This window comes from Oncorhynchus masou, unplaced genomic scaffold, assembly GCF_036934945.1.
Source record: "Oncorhynchus masou masou isolate Uvic2021 unplaced genomic scaffold, UVic_Omas_1.1 unplaced_scaffold_2226, whole genome shotgun sequence".
Taxonomy (NCBI): Eukaryota; Metazoa; Chordata; class Actinopteri; order Salmoniformes; family Salmonidae; genus Oncorhynchus; species Oncorhynchus masou.
Genome location: NW_027008700.1, coordinates 51,640 through 67,835, shown reverse-complemented (window position 1 = coordinate 67,835; position 16,196 = coordinate 51,640). Strand labels below are relative to the sequence as shown.

The window sequence follows — 16,196 nt, the reverse complement described above, 5'->3', positions numbered from 1 at the left end:
CACCACTACCAGTCAGACCCTCCACCACCCCCACCAGTCAGACCCTCCACCCCCACCAGTCAGACCCTCCACCCCCACCAGTCAGAACATACACCCCCACCAGTCAGAACATACATCCCCACCAGTCAGAACATACATCCCCACCAGTCAGAACATACATCCCCACCAGTCAGAACATACATCCCCACCAGTCAGAACATACATCCCCACCAGTCGTACACCATAGCATCAGGTTCCATAACCCTGCAGCTCTTCTGTTCCAGGGGTCAAAAATGTCACCAAATATCGAATTTGATTAAATATACTATTTATTCCCTAGTAAAAAGGATACAAAATCATACCAATACACAGTCAGTGAATTTCATATTCATACATATCAAAAACATGTGCGCTATTGAACACAATGATTCCCTTAAAGAGATACAACACTCCCTCTGTCCAACTCTTGAAATGGAGACTAACGGAAGAACTGGCTGTTGAACGACAGTCTCCTCATCTGAAATTATGTGAAAGGATAGGTAGCAGTTCAAGAGATGCTAATGCTAGCAGTTCAAGAGACGCTAATGCTAGCAGTTCCAGAGACGCTAATGCTGGCAGTTCAAGAGATGCTAATGCTAGCAGTTCAAGAGATGCTAATGCTAGCAATTCAAGAGATGCTAATGCTGGCAGTTCAAGAGATGCTAATGCTAGCAGTTCAAGAGATGCTAATGCTAGCAGTTCAAGAGATGCTAATGCTAGCAGTTCAAGAGATGCTAATGCTGGCAGTTCAAGAGATGCTAATGCTAGCAGTTCAAGAGATGCGAATGCTGGCAGTTCAAGAGATGCTAATGTTAGCAGTTCAAGAGACGCTAATGCTGGCAGTTCAAGAGATGCTGATGCTGGCAGTTCAAGAGATCGCAAAAGAGCGAGAGAAAAGGAGAGGGAGGTTGAGGAGACTCACCTATTATGTAGACCTAGATAGGGAGGTTGAGTACAGAACAGAAAATCATTTATTGAGCACGACCGATAGGATGAAAATCGACATTTGAAACATATTTTATTGGACAATTGCTAATTTTGGATGTCAATTTCCGAGACTTTAGTGTGGAAAAATTACACTTTAATTTCTCCGATGTAAAACACTCAAATCGACATCAGTAAGTTGTGTCCCCCCCCCCAAAAAAAGAAACCCCCATCATTCTGGCTCTAATCATTTCCAGCCAGAGCAAAGAAGACAGAAATAAACAGACAAGTAGTTTAATCAGGAGACAGTCCAAGGGCATTCCGTTCACACCGAGCATAGAGGGAGAGAGAACAAAAATCCATTAAAGAAGACACGTGGCTTAGAGTCCCACTGAGGTGATGATTTGGGTCAGGACGCCTGTCATGCAGCAGTCCTGTGCTCCTGTCCCTGTGTACAATAGATAGATGGCCCAGCCATTGTAGGGGCTCTGGCTCTGCCCCATGACCAGAGAGCTGCTCGCTCAGACAGAGCCGGGGCAAAGGTCATGTCATGGCTGTCACCTCTGTACTGAGGTCCTACTGGACCCCCCCAGGCTCTGCTTTACCCTACCCTGCCTCAACCTCTGACCTTTAGCCTCTGGCTCTGAGTCACTGAGTTCCAGGTCAGGGCAGTATCCATCCGTCTCCTTGTAGGGTGGTGATCTGGTACCACCGAGTCCCTGGGGGACTCCGGGAACTGGTTTGGCCCAGGGTCGGTCCTTGGCTGATCTGGTACCACTGAGTCCCTGGGGGACTCCGGGAACTGGTTTGGCCCAGGGTCGGTCCTGGGCTGATCTGGTGCCTTTACCCTCCTGGGACACCTTGTCCCCCCGCAGGTCCTCCGTGGTCCGCACCAAGCTGACCGTCGCCTCCTTGAACGACCGGCTGAAGTGCTCCATGGTGGAATCACTGAAGCTGACTGATTGGCTGGCCTTGACCCCTGAACCCTCGCTGGTTTCCTGTTCGCTGGGGGTCTGACAAGAGCTGTCCTTCTGGGCCACGCCCACCATCTTCTCCATCACGCCGTTGGATCTAGGGACGGGGCCTGTCCGCTCTTGGTCCAGTTTGCCGTTTCCATTGGAAGGATGGCCATGTAGGGCAGGGTGGAGCGTCAACGGTTTACCCATTAGAGGCTTGCCAGTCTGTTTAATGGTCAGGGCTGAGCCCCTGGCAGCAGGGTTAGTCAGTGTTGGTCCAGTGGCATTACTCCCCTCCCTACGTGACTGACCTGAAGCAGACAGCATGCTGCCATTGGAGCACTCCTCTCTCTTGCCTCGCCCATGGAGCTGAGGCTTCCCTCCTCCTTTACCTAACCCTCCGCCCTTACCCCCCCCCTTCCCTAGCCCCTTCCCTCCCCCACTGCGTTGGTGAACGTTCCCGCTGTTATCTGGACACAGGGGGCCGTTGCCTGACTTGGAGCCGGCCTTCCCGTTACCCAGCGACACTTTGGGCATCTTCAGCGTCAGGGTGATTCTGGGAGGAGGCCGGAACAACATGCTGTCCACCGGCACACCTGGAGAAAAAAGACCATGAGGGCCAATCAGAATTATGGGTTAGTCCCCATCTCCTCCCACACCACCATGAGGGCCAATCAGAAAGAAATGCAGTGGCCATGACTGACTACAAATGAGAGTCAATTAGAGTAGCCTAGCTCTGGGGCTAGTTAGGGGCCGTCAATAAATTACACAATGGGAAGATATTTTCATGTTGCACATCTTTTAGTTGTCTTGTTAATATGATTTTTTACTATTTATAGTTGGTTTGAGGTTAAGTCATTGAAATTTGGAGCTATTGACATTTTATAATATTGTCCCATGTACTTTAATTTACTGATGGTCACTAACTAGCCCCATAGGGATATCGCTCCCGAGTAGCGCAGCTGACTTGCCTAGGTAGAAAAATATATACTTTTTTTAATGCATAAATGAGTATGACATCCTGGCCTTTAAAGCATACTAATTTCACATACTATAAAATGTTATTTTTTTCACATATCCAAAATACCTATTATGCAAGTATGGTTATTCGGATACGGCCACACACAAGTCTTACCAGCGGAGATCTCCTGGCTGAGCAGTTTGACGTGGAGGTTGAAGATCTGCTCCTGGGCCTTGCTCTGAGACAGTTTCAGCTTCTCCCTCCGACTCACCATGTAACACAGGTTCCTCACCTGTAGGGGACACAACATGGCCGTCAGGTGAGCTAACAAACACTCACCCTAAGCCACCCAGCAATCGGTCTCCATCTAGTGGCTGTTTTATAGTTTCCATCTCCCCTGGGATAAATTAATTGATTTAGAGGTCAAGCTACAGATCTATTGTACTTGTCATGATTATTATTCTCTCTTTTTGGTTGGATCCTTGTATAATTATTTTTACATTTGATTACTTGTGTGTGGATTTAGTAAAACTTGTGATGGAAACAATTCTTCATATGCCTATTTTAGCATACATTTGAGGGAATATCTACAGGAATTGAATTTGTTTTCTTCCCTCAAGAGATTTGAGCTCTTCTGAATTGCACTCATTCCCCACCCCCAATATTCCAGAGTTTTGAAGCACTTTTATATACCCTAACCTCTCTGGCCCCCAGGCCTGACCCCTAACCATTCCAGAGACCTGAGCCCTAACCTCTGTCACCCTCCCCAACACCGTAACCCTCCCCCTCCCTGTTACGTGGCAGGTAGCCTACTCATTCCTTGCTTAACTTTTTACATTCTGAAGGGAAGGTTATATTATGTACGGGCCCATAACCGAATTCCTCTCCTGCAGGGAACAACAAGGTGACAGATTCGTCCTGTAAGACCCTGGATTGGAACCGGCAACCCCTGGCTACCTGCCATCCCATAGAAGCACCCAACTCAGATCTTGATATGACAGAGCTCGGAGTTCATGGAACTATACTGAACAAAAATAGAAACTCAACATGCAACAATTTTACAATTCATTAGGAAAGTATTCAGACCCCTTTTCTTTTCCACATTGTGTTACATTAGAGCCTTATTCTAAAATGGATTAAATACAATGTCAATCTACACACAACACCCCATAATGACAAAGCAAATACAGGTAAACAATTTTTGCAAATTTATTCAATATAAAAAACTGAAATATGACATTTACATAAGTATTCAGACCCTTTACTCAGTACTTTGCTGAAGCACCTTTGGCAGTGATTACAGCCTCGAGTCTTCTTGGGTATGATGCTACAAGTTTGGCACACCTGTATTTGGGGAGTTTATTCCATTCTTCTCTGCAGATCCTCTCAAGCTCTGTCAGGTTGGATGGGGAGCGTTGCTGCAGTGATTTTCAGGTCTCTCCAGAGATGTTCGATCGGGTTCAAGTCTGGGCCCTGGCTGAGCAACTCAAGGACATTCAGAGACTTGTCCCGAAGCCACTCCTGCTTTGTCCTGGTTGTGTGCTTAGGTTCGTTATCCTGTTGGAAGGTGAACCTTCACCCCAGTCTGAGGTCCTGAGTCCTCTGGAGCAGGTTTTCATCAAGGATCTCTGTACTTTGCTCCGTTCATCTTTCCCTCTATCCTGACTAGTCTCCCAGTCCCTGCCGCTGAAAAACATCCCCACAGCATGATGCTGCCACCAACACGTTTCACAGTAGAGATGGTGCCAGGTTGGCACTTGGCATTCAGGCCAAATAGTTCAATCTTGGTTTCAGACCAGAGAATCTTGTTTCTCATGGTCAGAGTCCTTTAGGTCCCTTTTGGCAAACTCCAAGCAGGCTGTCATGAGCCTTTCACTGAGTGGCTTCCGTCTGGCCACTCTACCATAAAAGCCTGATTGGGGGAGTACTGCAGAGATGGTTGTCCTTCTGGAAGGTTCTCCCATTTCCACAGATAAACTCTGGAGCTGTCCGAGAGACCATTGGGGTTCTTGCTCACCTCCCTGACCAAGGCCCTTCTCCCCTGATTTCTCAGTTTGGCAGGGAAGAGTCTCGATGGTTCCAAACTTCTTCTAGTTAAGAATGGAGGCCACTGTGTTCTTGGGGACCTTCAATGCTGACATGCACTGTCAACTGTGGGACCTTACATAGACAGGTGTGTGTCTTTCCAAATCATGTCCAATCAATTGAATTTACCACAGGTGGACTCCGATGAAGTTGTAGAAACATCTCAAGGATGATCAATGGAAACAGGAGGCACCTGAGCTCAATTTCGAGTCTCGTAGCAAAGGGTCTGAATACTTATTTAAATACCGTTTCTGTTTTTTAAGATAAATTTACACAAATTTCTAAAAACCTGTTTTTGCTTTGTCATTATGGGGTACTGAGTGTAGATTGATGAGGATAAAAAAAAATGTGAATAAAGTCTAACGTAACAAAATGAGGAAAAAGAGGAAGGGGAATAATTTAGAACGTACTGTATATTTTTTATCAGTCAATTGAAATAAATAAGGCTCTCATCTATGGATTTCACATGACTGGGTAGGGGAGCGCAGCCATGGGTGGGCCTGGGAAGGCATAGGCCCACCCACTGGGGAGCCAGGCCCAGCCAATCAGAATGAGTTTTTCCATCACAAAAGGGCTTTATTACAGACAGAAATACTCCTCAGTTTCATCAACTGTCCAGGTGTCTCAGGCGACCCCGCAGGTGAAGAAGCCGGATGTGGAAGTCCTGGGGTTGAGGCCGGTTGGACATACTGCCAAATTCTCTAAAATTACGTTGGCAGGCGGCTTATGGTAGAGAAATGAACATTCAATTCTCTGGCAACAGCTCTGGTGGACATTCCTGCAGTCAGCATGTCAATTGCACGCTCCCTCAAAACTTGAGACATCTGTGGCATTGTGTTGTGTGATAAAACTGCCCATTTTAGAGTGTTCTTTATTGTCCCCAGCATAAGGTGCACCTGTGGTCATGCTGTTTAATCAGCTTCTTGATATGCCACACCTGTCGGGTGAATGGATTATCTTGGCAAAGGAGAAATGCTCACTGACAGGGATGTAAACTAAGTCATCCACAAAATTTTTGCGACATTCTTTGTGCGTATGGAACATTTCTGGTATCTTTAATTTCAACACTTTACATGTTGCGTTTATATTTGGGTTCAGTGTAGTATAATTTACAACGGATATAAAATATCGTCTGGGGTGCATGACCATCCATCCGTATGTGTGTGGATAACGTCTTCTAAAAAATAGAGTTGGCCCCCGACCCCCATTAGCCCTCAGAAGAGCCTCAATTCGTCGGGGCATGGACTCCACAAGGCGGTAAAGCGTTCCACAGGGATGCTGGCAAATGTTGACTCCAATGCTTCCCACAGTTGTGTCAAGTTGGCTTGATTTCCTTTGGGTGGTGGACCATTCTTGATACACACGGGAAAGGGTTGAGTGTGAAAAACCCAGCAGCATTGCAGTTCCAGACACAAACCAGTGCGCCTGGCGCCTGCAACCATTCCCCGTTCAAAGGCACTTAGATCTTTTGTCTTTTGTCCATTCACCCTCTGAATAGCACACATACTCTACCGTTCAAAAGTTTGGGGTCACTTACAAATGTCCAAAATGTCCTTTTGAAAGAAAAGCGTATTTTTGGTCCATTAAAATAACTATTGTTGTTGGAAACGGCTGATTTTTAATGGAATATCTACATAGATGTAGATAGATATAGATGTACATACATGTTCCAATGGCACGTTGTTAGCTAATCCACATGGCACGTTGTTAGCTAATCCACATGGCACATTGTTAGCTAATCCACATGGCGCGTTGTTAGCTAATCCGCATGGCGCGTTGTTAGCTAATCCACATTTCTCACATGAAATAGCCTTCATTTCTCAGAACAAGAATAGACTGACGAGTTTCAGAAGAAAGGTCTTTGTTTCTGGCCATTTTGGGCCTGTAATTGAACCCACAAATGCCGATGCTCCAGATACTCAACTAGTCTAAAGGCCAGTTTTATTGCTTCTTTAAATCAGAACAACAGTTTTCAGCTCTACTAACATCATTGCAAAAGGCTTTTCTAATGATCAATTAGCCTTTTAAAATGATAAACTTGGATTAACTAACACAACGTGCCATTGGAATACAGGAGTGATGGTTGCTGATAATGGGCCACTGTACGCCTATGTAGATATTCCATTCAAAATCAGCCGTTTCCAGCTACAATAGTCATTTACAACATTAACAATGTCTACCAATTTGATGTTATTTTAATGGACAATTTGCTTTTCTTTCAAAAACAATTACATTCATAAGTGACCAAACTTTAGAACGGTAGTGTACACAAACCATGTTTCAATTGTCTCAAAGCTTAAAAATCCTTCTTTAACCCGTCTCCTCCCCTTCGTCTACACTGAAGTGGATTTAACAAGTGACATAAATAAGGGATCATAGCTTCCACCTGGATTCACCTGGTCGGTCTGTCATGGAAAGAGCAGGTGTTCTTTATGCTTGTATACTCAGTGTATATCTATATTAAATACAATAAAAGTAATACTAACCCTCTCTAAGTCCTGTCGGAGGTGCATGAACATCCTCATCCGTGTGTGGATGCTGTCTTCATGAGGCAACAGCAGCAGGTTACCCTCCTCCTCACTAGGGGGCAGCAGAGCACGGTTGAAGTTGCTCTTCCTCTTCAGTTTCCAGTACTGGTAGATGAAGTCCAGCAGGCTGGGAGGGAGGCCCAGGTTCAGGGCCAGCTCCTCAGGGTGAATCAGAGTAGAAAACTCCTCCTCTAGTTCTAACAACCTCTGGGCCCTCAGGCCCCCCTTCTCTGGGTCTACTGGGGGTTTGGGCCGGGCCGGACTGAGACCGGAGCCTGCCTCCCCTGCCTTGGACTGCTTGTTGTGGGCTGGCTGACAGGGGCTGAGGCCGGGGGCTGGTGGGTCGGAGGAGGCCTGGTTCTTGGGCTTGCTGTGCTTCAGACAGTAGGACCTGAACTTCACCTCGTCTCCTTCATCCAGGACAGTCTTCATCTCCAGGCTGTGCTCGAAGGCACACGTCACATGGAACGGGATGGTGCAGTTCTTCACTGAGCACTGAGGGATGCAGGAGGACAAGGTTCATTAACTCAGGGGTTGTCAAAGTGAGCTCCTGCAGGAGGACAAGGTTCATTAACTCAGGGGTTGTCAAAGTGAGCTCCTGCAGGAGGACAAGGTTCATTAACTCAGGGGTTGTCAAAGTGAGCTCCTGCAGGAGGTCCGCAGGCAGATTTCAAAATATATATAACTTTTTGTTTTTGCATGTAATTTTTAAATTAATATTACTAACAAATTAAACTAATTTAGGCCGAGGTAACCTGTTAGAGGTTGTGATACAATGGCATATTATTCAACTATAATGCCTGTTCTTACCCCAGGGCAACATGGGCCTGGGGGGCTCACACATATATTGATATCCACAGTACCCCAACAATTACACATTTTTCAACTCAATACTTCTCGTATTACACCCCCCCCCCCCCCAACATAAATGCACTGTAATTGAAGCTTTAAAACTGCAAAGTCTCTGCCTCATGGCAAAATGTGTAGAATTGCAGGAAACGTGCTTGAAAACTGCTAAATGTTCTCTCTGATGCTAGGAGATGTCCCTTCCCAGGGCCCGAGACTTGGTTCGGACGGCCATGCACTGCCACAGTGACACTCCTCAGCTTATTTCTATCTCACTGCAGTTGTGTTCTCATTAGGAGGGGGGTACCTGATTAATTAACTATCACAGAAGGGGTCTCCAAACGTTTGAGAACCCTTGAATTAATACACACTTCACGAGCCAATAGAAAAGTTAAACCACACTATACTACAAACTAAGACACTACGAGTGTGAACAACAAACCAAGAGACTTGTGATATCTAGTCACCTAAATATGTTCAGAAACACACAGTCCAACCACCATACTCACCTGTATACAGGCTCCAGTCTTCAGTTTACAGAGGCTGCAGATGAGAGACCAGCGGGAGGGGGGGATGTGAGACACCTTGGTGATGGGCTCCATCCTCTCTGGACAAGCGATGCTCACCTAGAGATACACGGGACCGTCAGTCAGCTAGAGATACGCGGGACCGTCAGTCAGCTAGAGATACACGGGACCGTACCGTTAGTCAGCTAGAGATACACGGGACCGTACCGTCAGTCAGCTAGAGATACACGGGACCGTCAGTCAGCTAGAGACACACGGGACCGTCAGTCAGTTAGAGACACACGGGACCGTCAGTCAGCTAGATACACACGGGACTGTCAGTCAGCTAGAGACACACGGGACCGTCAGTCAGCTCGAGATACACGGGACAGTACCGCCAGTCAGCTAGAGATACACGGGACCGTCAGTCAGCTAGAGACACACGGGACCGTCAGTCAGCTAGAGATACACGGGACCGTCAGTCAGCTAGAGATACACACGGGACCGTCAGTCAGCTAGAGATACACACGGGACCGTCAGTCAGCTAGAGATACACGGGACCGTCAGTCAGCTAGAGACACACGGGACCGTCAGTCACCTAGAGATACACGGGACCGTACCGTCAGTCAGCTAGAGATACACGGGACCGTCAGTCAGCTAGAGACACACGGGACCGTCAGTCAGCTAGAGACACACGGGACCGTCAGTCAGCTAGAGACACACGGGACCGTCAGTCAGCTAGAGATACACGGGACCGTCAGTCAGCTAGAGATACACGGGACAGTACCGTCAGTCACCTAGAGATACACGGGACCGTCATCCAGCTAGAGATACACGGGACCGTCAGTCAGCTAGAGATACACGGGACCGTCAGTCAGCTAGAGATACACGGGACAGTACCGTCAGTCAGCTAGAGATACACGGGACAGTACCGTCAGTCACCTAGAGATACACGGGACAGTACCGTCAGTCAGCTAGAGATACACGGGACCGTACCGTCAGTCAGCTAGAGACACACGGGACCGTCAGTCAGCTAGAGATACACGGGACCGTCAGTCAGCTAGAGATACATGGGACAGTACCGTCAGTCACCTAGAGATACACGGGACAGTACCGTCAGTCAGCTAGAGATACACGGGACCGTACCGTCAGTCAGCTAGAGACACACGGGACCGTCAGTCAGCTAGAGATACACGGGACCGTCAGTCACCTAGAGACACACGGGACCGTCAGTCAGCTAGAGACTCACGGGACCGTACCGTCAGTCACCTAGAGATACACGGGACAGTACCGTCAGTCACCTAGAGATACACGGGACAGTAACGTCAGTCAGCTAGAGACACACGGGACCGTCAGTCAGCTAGAGATACACGGGACCGTACCGTCAGTCAGCTAGAGACACACGGGACCGTCAGTCAGCTAGAGATACACGGGACCGTACCGTCAGTCAGCTAGAGACACACGGGACCGTCAGTCAGCTAGAGATACACGGGACCGTCAGTCAGCTAGAGATACATGGGACAGTACCGTCAGTCACCTAGAGATACACGGGACCGTACAGTCAGTCAGCTAGAGATACACGGGACCGTCAGTCAGCTAGAGATACATGGGACAGTACCGTCAGTCAGCTAGAGATACACGGGACCGTACCGTCAGTCACCTAGAGATACACGGGACCGTACCGTCAGTCAGCTAGAGACACACGGGATCGTCAGTCAGCTAGAGATACATGGGACAGTACCGTCAGTCACCTAGAGATACACGGGACCGTCAGCCAGCTAGAGATACACAGTACCGTCAGTCACCTAGAGATACACGGGACAGTACCGTCAGTCAGCTAGAGATACACGGGACAGTACCGTCAGTCAGCTAGAGACACACGGGACCGTACCGTCAGTCAGCTAGAGACACACGGGACCGTCAGTCAGCTAGAGATACACGGGACCGTCAGTCAGCTAGAGATACACGGGACCGTCAGTCAGCTAGATACACACGGGACCGTCAGTCAGCTAGAGACTCATGGGACCGCCGTCAGTCACCTAGAGATACACGGGACAGTACCGTCAGTCACCTAGAGATACACGGGACAGTACCGTCAGTCAGCTAGAGACACACGGGACCGTCAGTCAGCTAGAGATACACGGGACCGTCAGTCAGCTAGAGACACAAGGGACCGTCAGTCAGCTAGAGACACACGGGACCGTCAGTCAGCTAGAGACACACGGGACAGTACCGTCAGTCACCTAGAGACACACGGGAAAGTACCGTCAGTCACCTAGAGATACACGGGACCGTACCGTCAGTCAGCTAGAGATACACGGGACCGTCAGTCAGCTAGAGACACACGGGACCGTCAGTCAGCTAGAGACACACGGGACCGTCAGTCAGCTAGAGACACACGGGACAGTACCGTCAGTCACCTAGAGATACACGGGACAGTACCGTCAGCCAGCTAGAGATACACGGTACCGTCAGCCAGCTAGAGATACACGGGACCGTCAGCCAGCTAGAGATACACGGGACCGTCAGTCACCTAGAGATACACGGGACCGTCAGTCACCTAGAGATACACGGGACCGTCAGTCACCTAGAGATACACGGGACCGTCAGTCAGCTCGAGATACACGGGACCGTCAGTCAGCTCGAGATACACGGGACCGTCAGTCAGCTCGAGATACACGGGACCGTCAGTCAGCTCGAGATACAGGACCGTCAGTCAGCTCGAGATACACGGGACCGTCAGTCAGCTCGAGATACACGGGACCGTCAGTCAGCTAGATACACACGGGACCGTCAGTCAGCTCGAGATACACGGGACCGTCAGTCAGCTCGAGATACACGGGACCGTCAGTCAGCTAGATACACACGGGACCGTCAGTCAGCTCGAGATACACGGGACCGCACTACCGTCAGTCACCTAGAGATACACGGGACCGTACCGTCAGTCAGCTAGAGACACACGGACCGTCAGTCAGCTAGAGATACATGGGACAGTACCGTCAGTCACCTAGAGATACACGGGACCGTCAGCCAGCTAGAGATACACAGTACCGTCAGTCACCTAGAGATACACGGGACAGTACCGTCAGTCAGCTAGAGATACACGGGACAGTACCGTCAGTCAGCTAGAGACACACGGGACCGTACCGTCAGTCAGCTAGAGACACACGGGACCGTCAGTCAGCTAGAGATACACGGACCGTCAGTCAGCTAGAGATACACGGGACCGTCAGTCAGCTAGATACACACGGGACCGTCAGTCAGCTAGAGACTCATGGGACCGTACCGTCAGTCACCTAGAGATACACGGGACAGTACCGTCAGTCACCTAGAGATACACGGGACAGTACCGTCAGTCAGCTAGAGACACACGGGACCGTCAGTCAGCTAGAGATACACGGGACCGTCAGTCAGCTAGAGACACAAGGGACCGTCAGTCAGCTAGAGACACACGGGACCGTCAGTCAGCTCGAGATACACGGGACCGTCAGTCAGCTAGATACACACGGGTCCGTCAGTCAGCTAGATACACACGGGACCGTCAGTCAGCTAGAGATACACGGGACCGTCAGTCAGCTCGAGATACACGGGACCGTCAGTCAGCTAGAGATATACGGGACCGTCAGTCAGCTAGATACACACGGGACTGTCAGTCAGCTAGAGATACACGGGACTGTCAGTCAGCTAGAGACACACGGGACCGTACCGTCAGTCAGCTAGAGATACACGGGACCGTCAGTCAGCTAGAGATACACGGGACAGTACCGTCAGTCAGCTAGAGATACACGGGACCGTACCGTCAGTCACCTAGAGATACACGGGACCGTACCGTCAGTCAGCTAGAGACACACGGGACCGTCAGTCAGCTAGAGATACACGGGACCGTCAGTCAGCTAGAGATACATGGGACAGTACCGTAAGTCACCTAGGAGATACACGGGACCGTCAGCCAGCTAGAGATACACGGTACCGTCAGTCAGCTAGAGATACACGGGACAGTACCGTCAGTCACCTAGAGATACACGGGACAGTACCGTCAGTCAGCTAGAGATACACGGGACAGTACCGTCAGTCAGCTAGAGATACACGGGACAGTACCGTCAGTCAGCTAGAGATACACGGGACAGTATCGTCAGTCAGCTAGAGATACACGGGACCGTACCGTCAGTCAGCTAGAGACACACGGGACCGTCAGTCAGCTAGAGACACACGGGACCGTCAGTCAGCTAGAGACTCACGGGACCGTACCGTCAGTCACCTAGAGATACACGGGACAGTACCGTCAGTCACCTAGAGATACACGGGACCGTCAGTAAGCTAGAGACACACGGGACCGTCAGTCAGCTAGAGATACACGGGACCGTACCGTCAGTCAGTCAGCTAGAGATACACGGGACCGTCAGTCAGCTAGAGACACACGGGACCGTCAGTCAGCTAGAGACACACGGGACAGTACCGTCAGTCACCTAGAGATACACGGGACCGTACCGTCAGTCACCTAGAGATACACGGGACCGTCAGTCACCTAGAGATACACGGGACCGTCAGTCAGCTCGAGATACACGGGACCGTCAGTCAGCTCGAGATACACGGGACCGTCAGTCAGCTCGAGATACACGGGACCGTCAGTCAGCTCGAGATACACGGGACCGTCAGTCAGCTCGAGATACACGGGACCGTCAGTCAGCTCGAGATACACGGGACCGTCAGTCAGCTAGATACACACGGGACCGTCAGTCAGCTCGAGATACACGGGACCGTCAGTCAGCTAGAGATACACGGGACCGTCAGTCAGCTAGATACACACGGGACCGTCAGTCAGCTCGAGATACACGGGACCGTACCGTCAGTCACCTAGAGATACACGGGACCGTACCGTCAGTCAGCTAGAGACACACGGGACCGTCAGTCAGCTAGAGATACATGGGACAGTACCGTCAGTCACCTAGAGATACACGGGACCGTCAGCCAGCTAGAGATACACAGTACCGTCAGTCACCTAGAGATACACGGGACAGTACCGTCAGTCAGCTAGAGATACACGGGACAGTACCGTCAGTCAGCTAGAGACACACGGGACCGTACCGTCAGTCAGCTAGAGACACACGGGACCGTCAGTCAGCTAGAGATACACGGGACCGTCAGTCAGCTAGAGATACACGGGACCGTCAGTCAGCTAGATACACACGGGACCGTCAGTCAGCTAGAGACTCATGGGACCGTACCGTCAGTCACCTAGAGATACACGGGACAGTACCGTCAGTCACCTAGAGATACACGGGACAGTACCGTCAGTCAGCTAGAGACACACGGACCGTCAGTCAGCTAGAGATACACGGGACCGTCAGTCAGCTAGAGACACAAGGGACCGTCAGTCAGCTAGAGACACACGGGACCGTCAGTCAGCTCGAGATACACGGGACCGTCAGTCAGCTAGATACACACGGGTCCGTCAGTCAGCTAGATACACACGGGACCGTCAGTCAGCTAGAGATACACGGGACCGTCAGTCAGCTCGAGATACACGGGACCGTCAGTCAGCTAGAGATATACGGGACCGTCAGTCAGCTAGATACACACGGGACTGTCAGTCAGCTAGAGATACACGGGACTGTCAGTCAGCTAGAGATACACGGGACCGTCAGTCAGCTAGAGATACACGGGACAGTACCGTCAGTCAGCTAGAGATACACGGGACCGTACCGTCAGTCACCTAGAGATACACGGGACCGTACCGTCAGTCAGCTAGAGACACACGGGACCGTCAGTCAGCTAGAGATACACGGGACCGTCAGTCAGCTAGAGATACACGGGACCGTCAGTCAGCTAGAGATACATGGGACAGTACCGTAAGTCACCTAGGAGATACACGGGACCGTCAGCCAGCTAGAGATACACGGTACCGTCAGTCAGCTAGAGATACACGGGATAGTACCGTCAGTCACCTAGAGATACACGGGACAGTACCGTCAGTCAGCTAGAGATACACGGGACAGTACCGTCAGTCAGCTAGAGATACACGGGACAGTACCGTCAGTCAGCTAGAGATACACGGGACAGTATCGTCAGTCAGCTAGAGATACACGGGACCGTACCGTCAGTCAGCTAGAGACACACGGGACCGTCAGTCAGCTAGATACACACGGGACCGTCAGTCAGCTAGATACACACGGGACCGTCAGTCAGCTAGAGATACACGGGACCGTCAGTCAGCTCGAGATACACGGGACCGTCAGTCAGCTAGAGATACACGGGACCGTCAGTCAGCTAGATACACACGGGACCGTCAGTCAGCTAGATACACACGGGACCGTCAGTCAGCTAGAGATAAACGGGACCGTCAGTCAGCTAGAGACACACGGGACCGTACCGTCAGTCAGCTAGAGATACACGGGACCGTCAGTCAGCTAGAGATACACGGGACAGTACCGTCAGTCAGCTAGAGATACACGGGACCGTACCGTCAGTCACCTAGAGATACACGGGACCGTACCGTCAGTCAGCTAGAGACACACGGGACCGTCAGTCAGCTAGAGATACACGGGACCGTCAGTCAGCTAGAGATACATGGGACAGTACCGTCAGTCACCTAGAGATACACGGGACCGTCAGCCAGCTAGAGATACACGGTACCGTCAGTCAGCTAGAGATACACGGGACAGTACCGTCAGTCACCTAGAGATACACGGGACAGTACCGTCAGTCAGCTAGAGATACACGGGACAGTACCGTCAGTCAGCTAGAGATACACGGGACAGTACCGTCAGTCAGCTAGGGATACACGGGACCGTACCGTCAGTCAGCTAGAGACACACGGGACCGTCAGTCAGCTAGAGACACACGGGACCGTCAGTCAGCTAGAGACTCACGGGACCGTACCGTCAGTCACCTAGAGATACACGGGACAGTACCGTCAGTCACCTAGAGATACACAGGACCGTCAGTCAGCTAGAGACACACGGGACCGTCAGTCAGCTAGAGATACACAGGACCGTACCGTCAGTCAGCTAGAGATACACGGGACCGTCAGTCAGCTAGAGACACACGGGACCGTCAGTCAGCTAGAGACACACGGGACCGTCAGTCAGCTAGAGACACACGGGACCGTCAGTCAGCTAGAGACACACGGGACCGTCAGTCAGCTAGAGACACACGGGACCGTCAGTCAGCTAGAGACACACGGGACCGTCAGTCAGCTAGAGACACACGGGACAGTAACGTCAGTCAGCTAGAGACACACGGGACCGTCAGTCAGCTAGAGACACACGGGACCGTCAGTCAGCTAGAGACACACGGGACCGTCAGTCAGCTAGAGACACACGGGACCGTCAGTCAGCTAGAGACACACGGGACCGTCAGTCAGCTAGAGACA

At 50.5% G+C, this 16,196-nt stretch overlaps 1 protein-coding gene across 2 annotated transcripts in view; it reads right to left on the bottom strand.

Moving 5' to 3' along the window:
• Nucleotides 1–290: 290 nt before the first annotated feature.
• Nucleotides 291–16,196, bottom strand: part of LOC135533115 (protein Jade-3-like) — a 45,381-nt gene continuing 29,475 nt past the window's right edge. For both annotated transcript variants that reach the window (XM_064960525.1, XM_064960526.1), the window contains 4 exons: nucleotides 8,828–8,944; nucleotides 7,431–7,967; nucleotides 3,034–3,151; nucleotides 291–2,494 (listed from right to left, as the gene is read on the bottom strand). In XM_064960525.1, coding sequence (XP_064816597.1) covers nucleotides 1,500–2,494; nucleotides 3,034–3,151; nucleotides 7,431–7,967; nucleotides 8,828–8,944 — 1,767 coding nt within the window. In that variant the 3' untranslated portion in view covers nucleotides 291–1,499. The remainder of the gene's footprint in view (nucleotides 2,495–3,033; nucleotides 3,152–7,430; nucleotides 7,968–8,827; nucleotides 8,945–16,196) is intronic.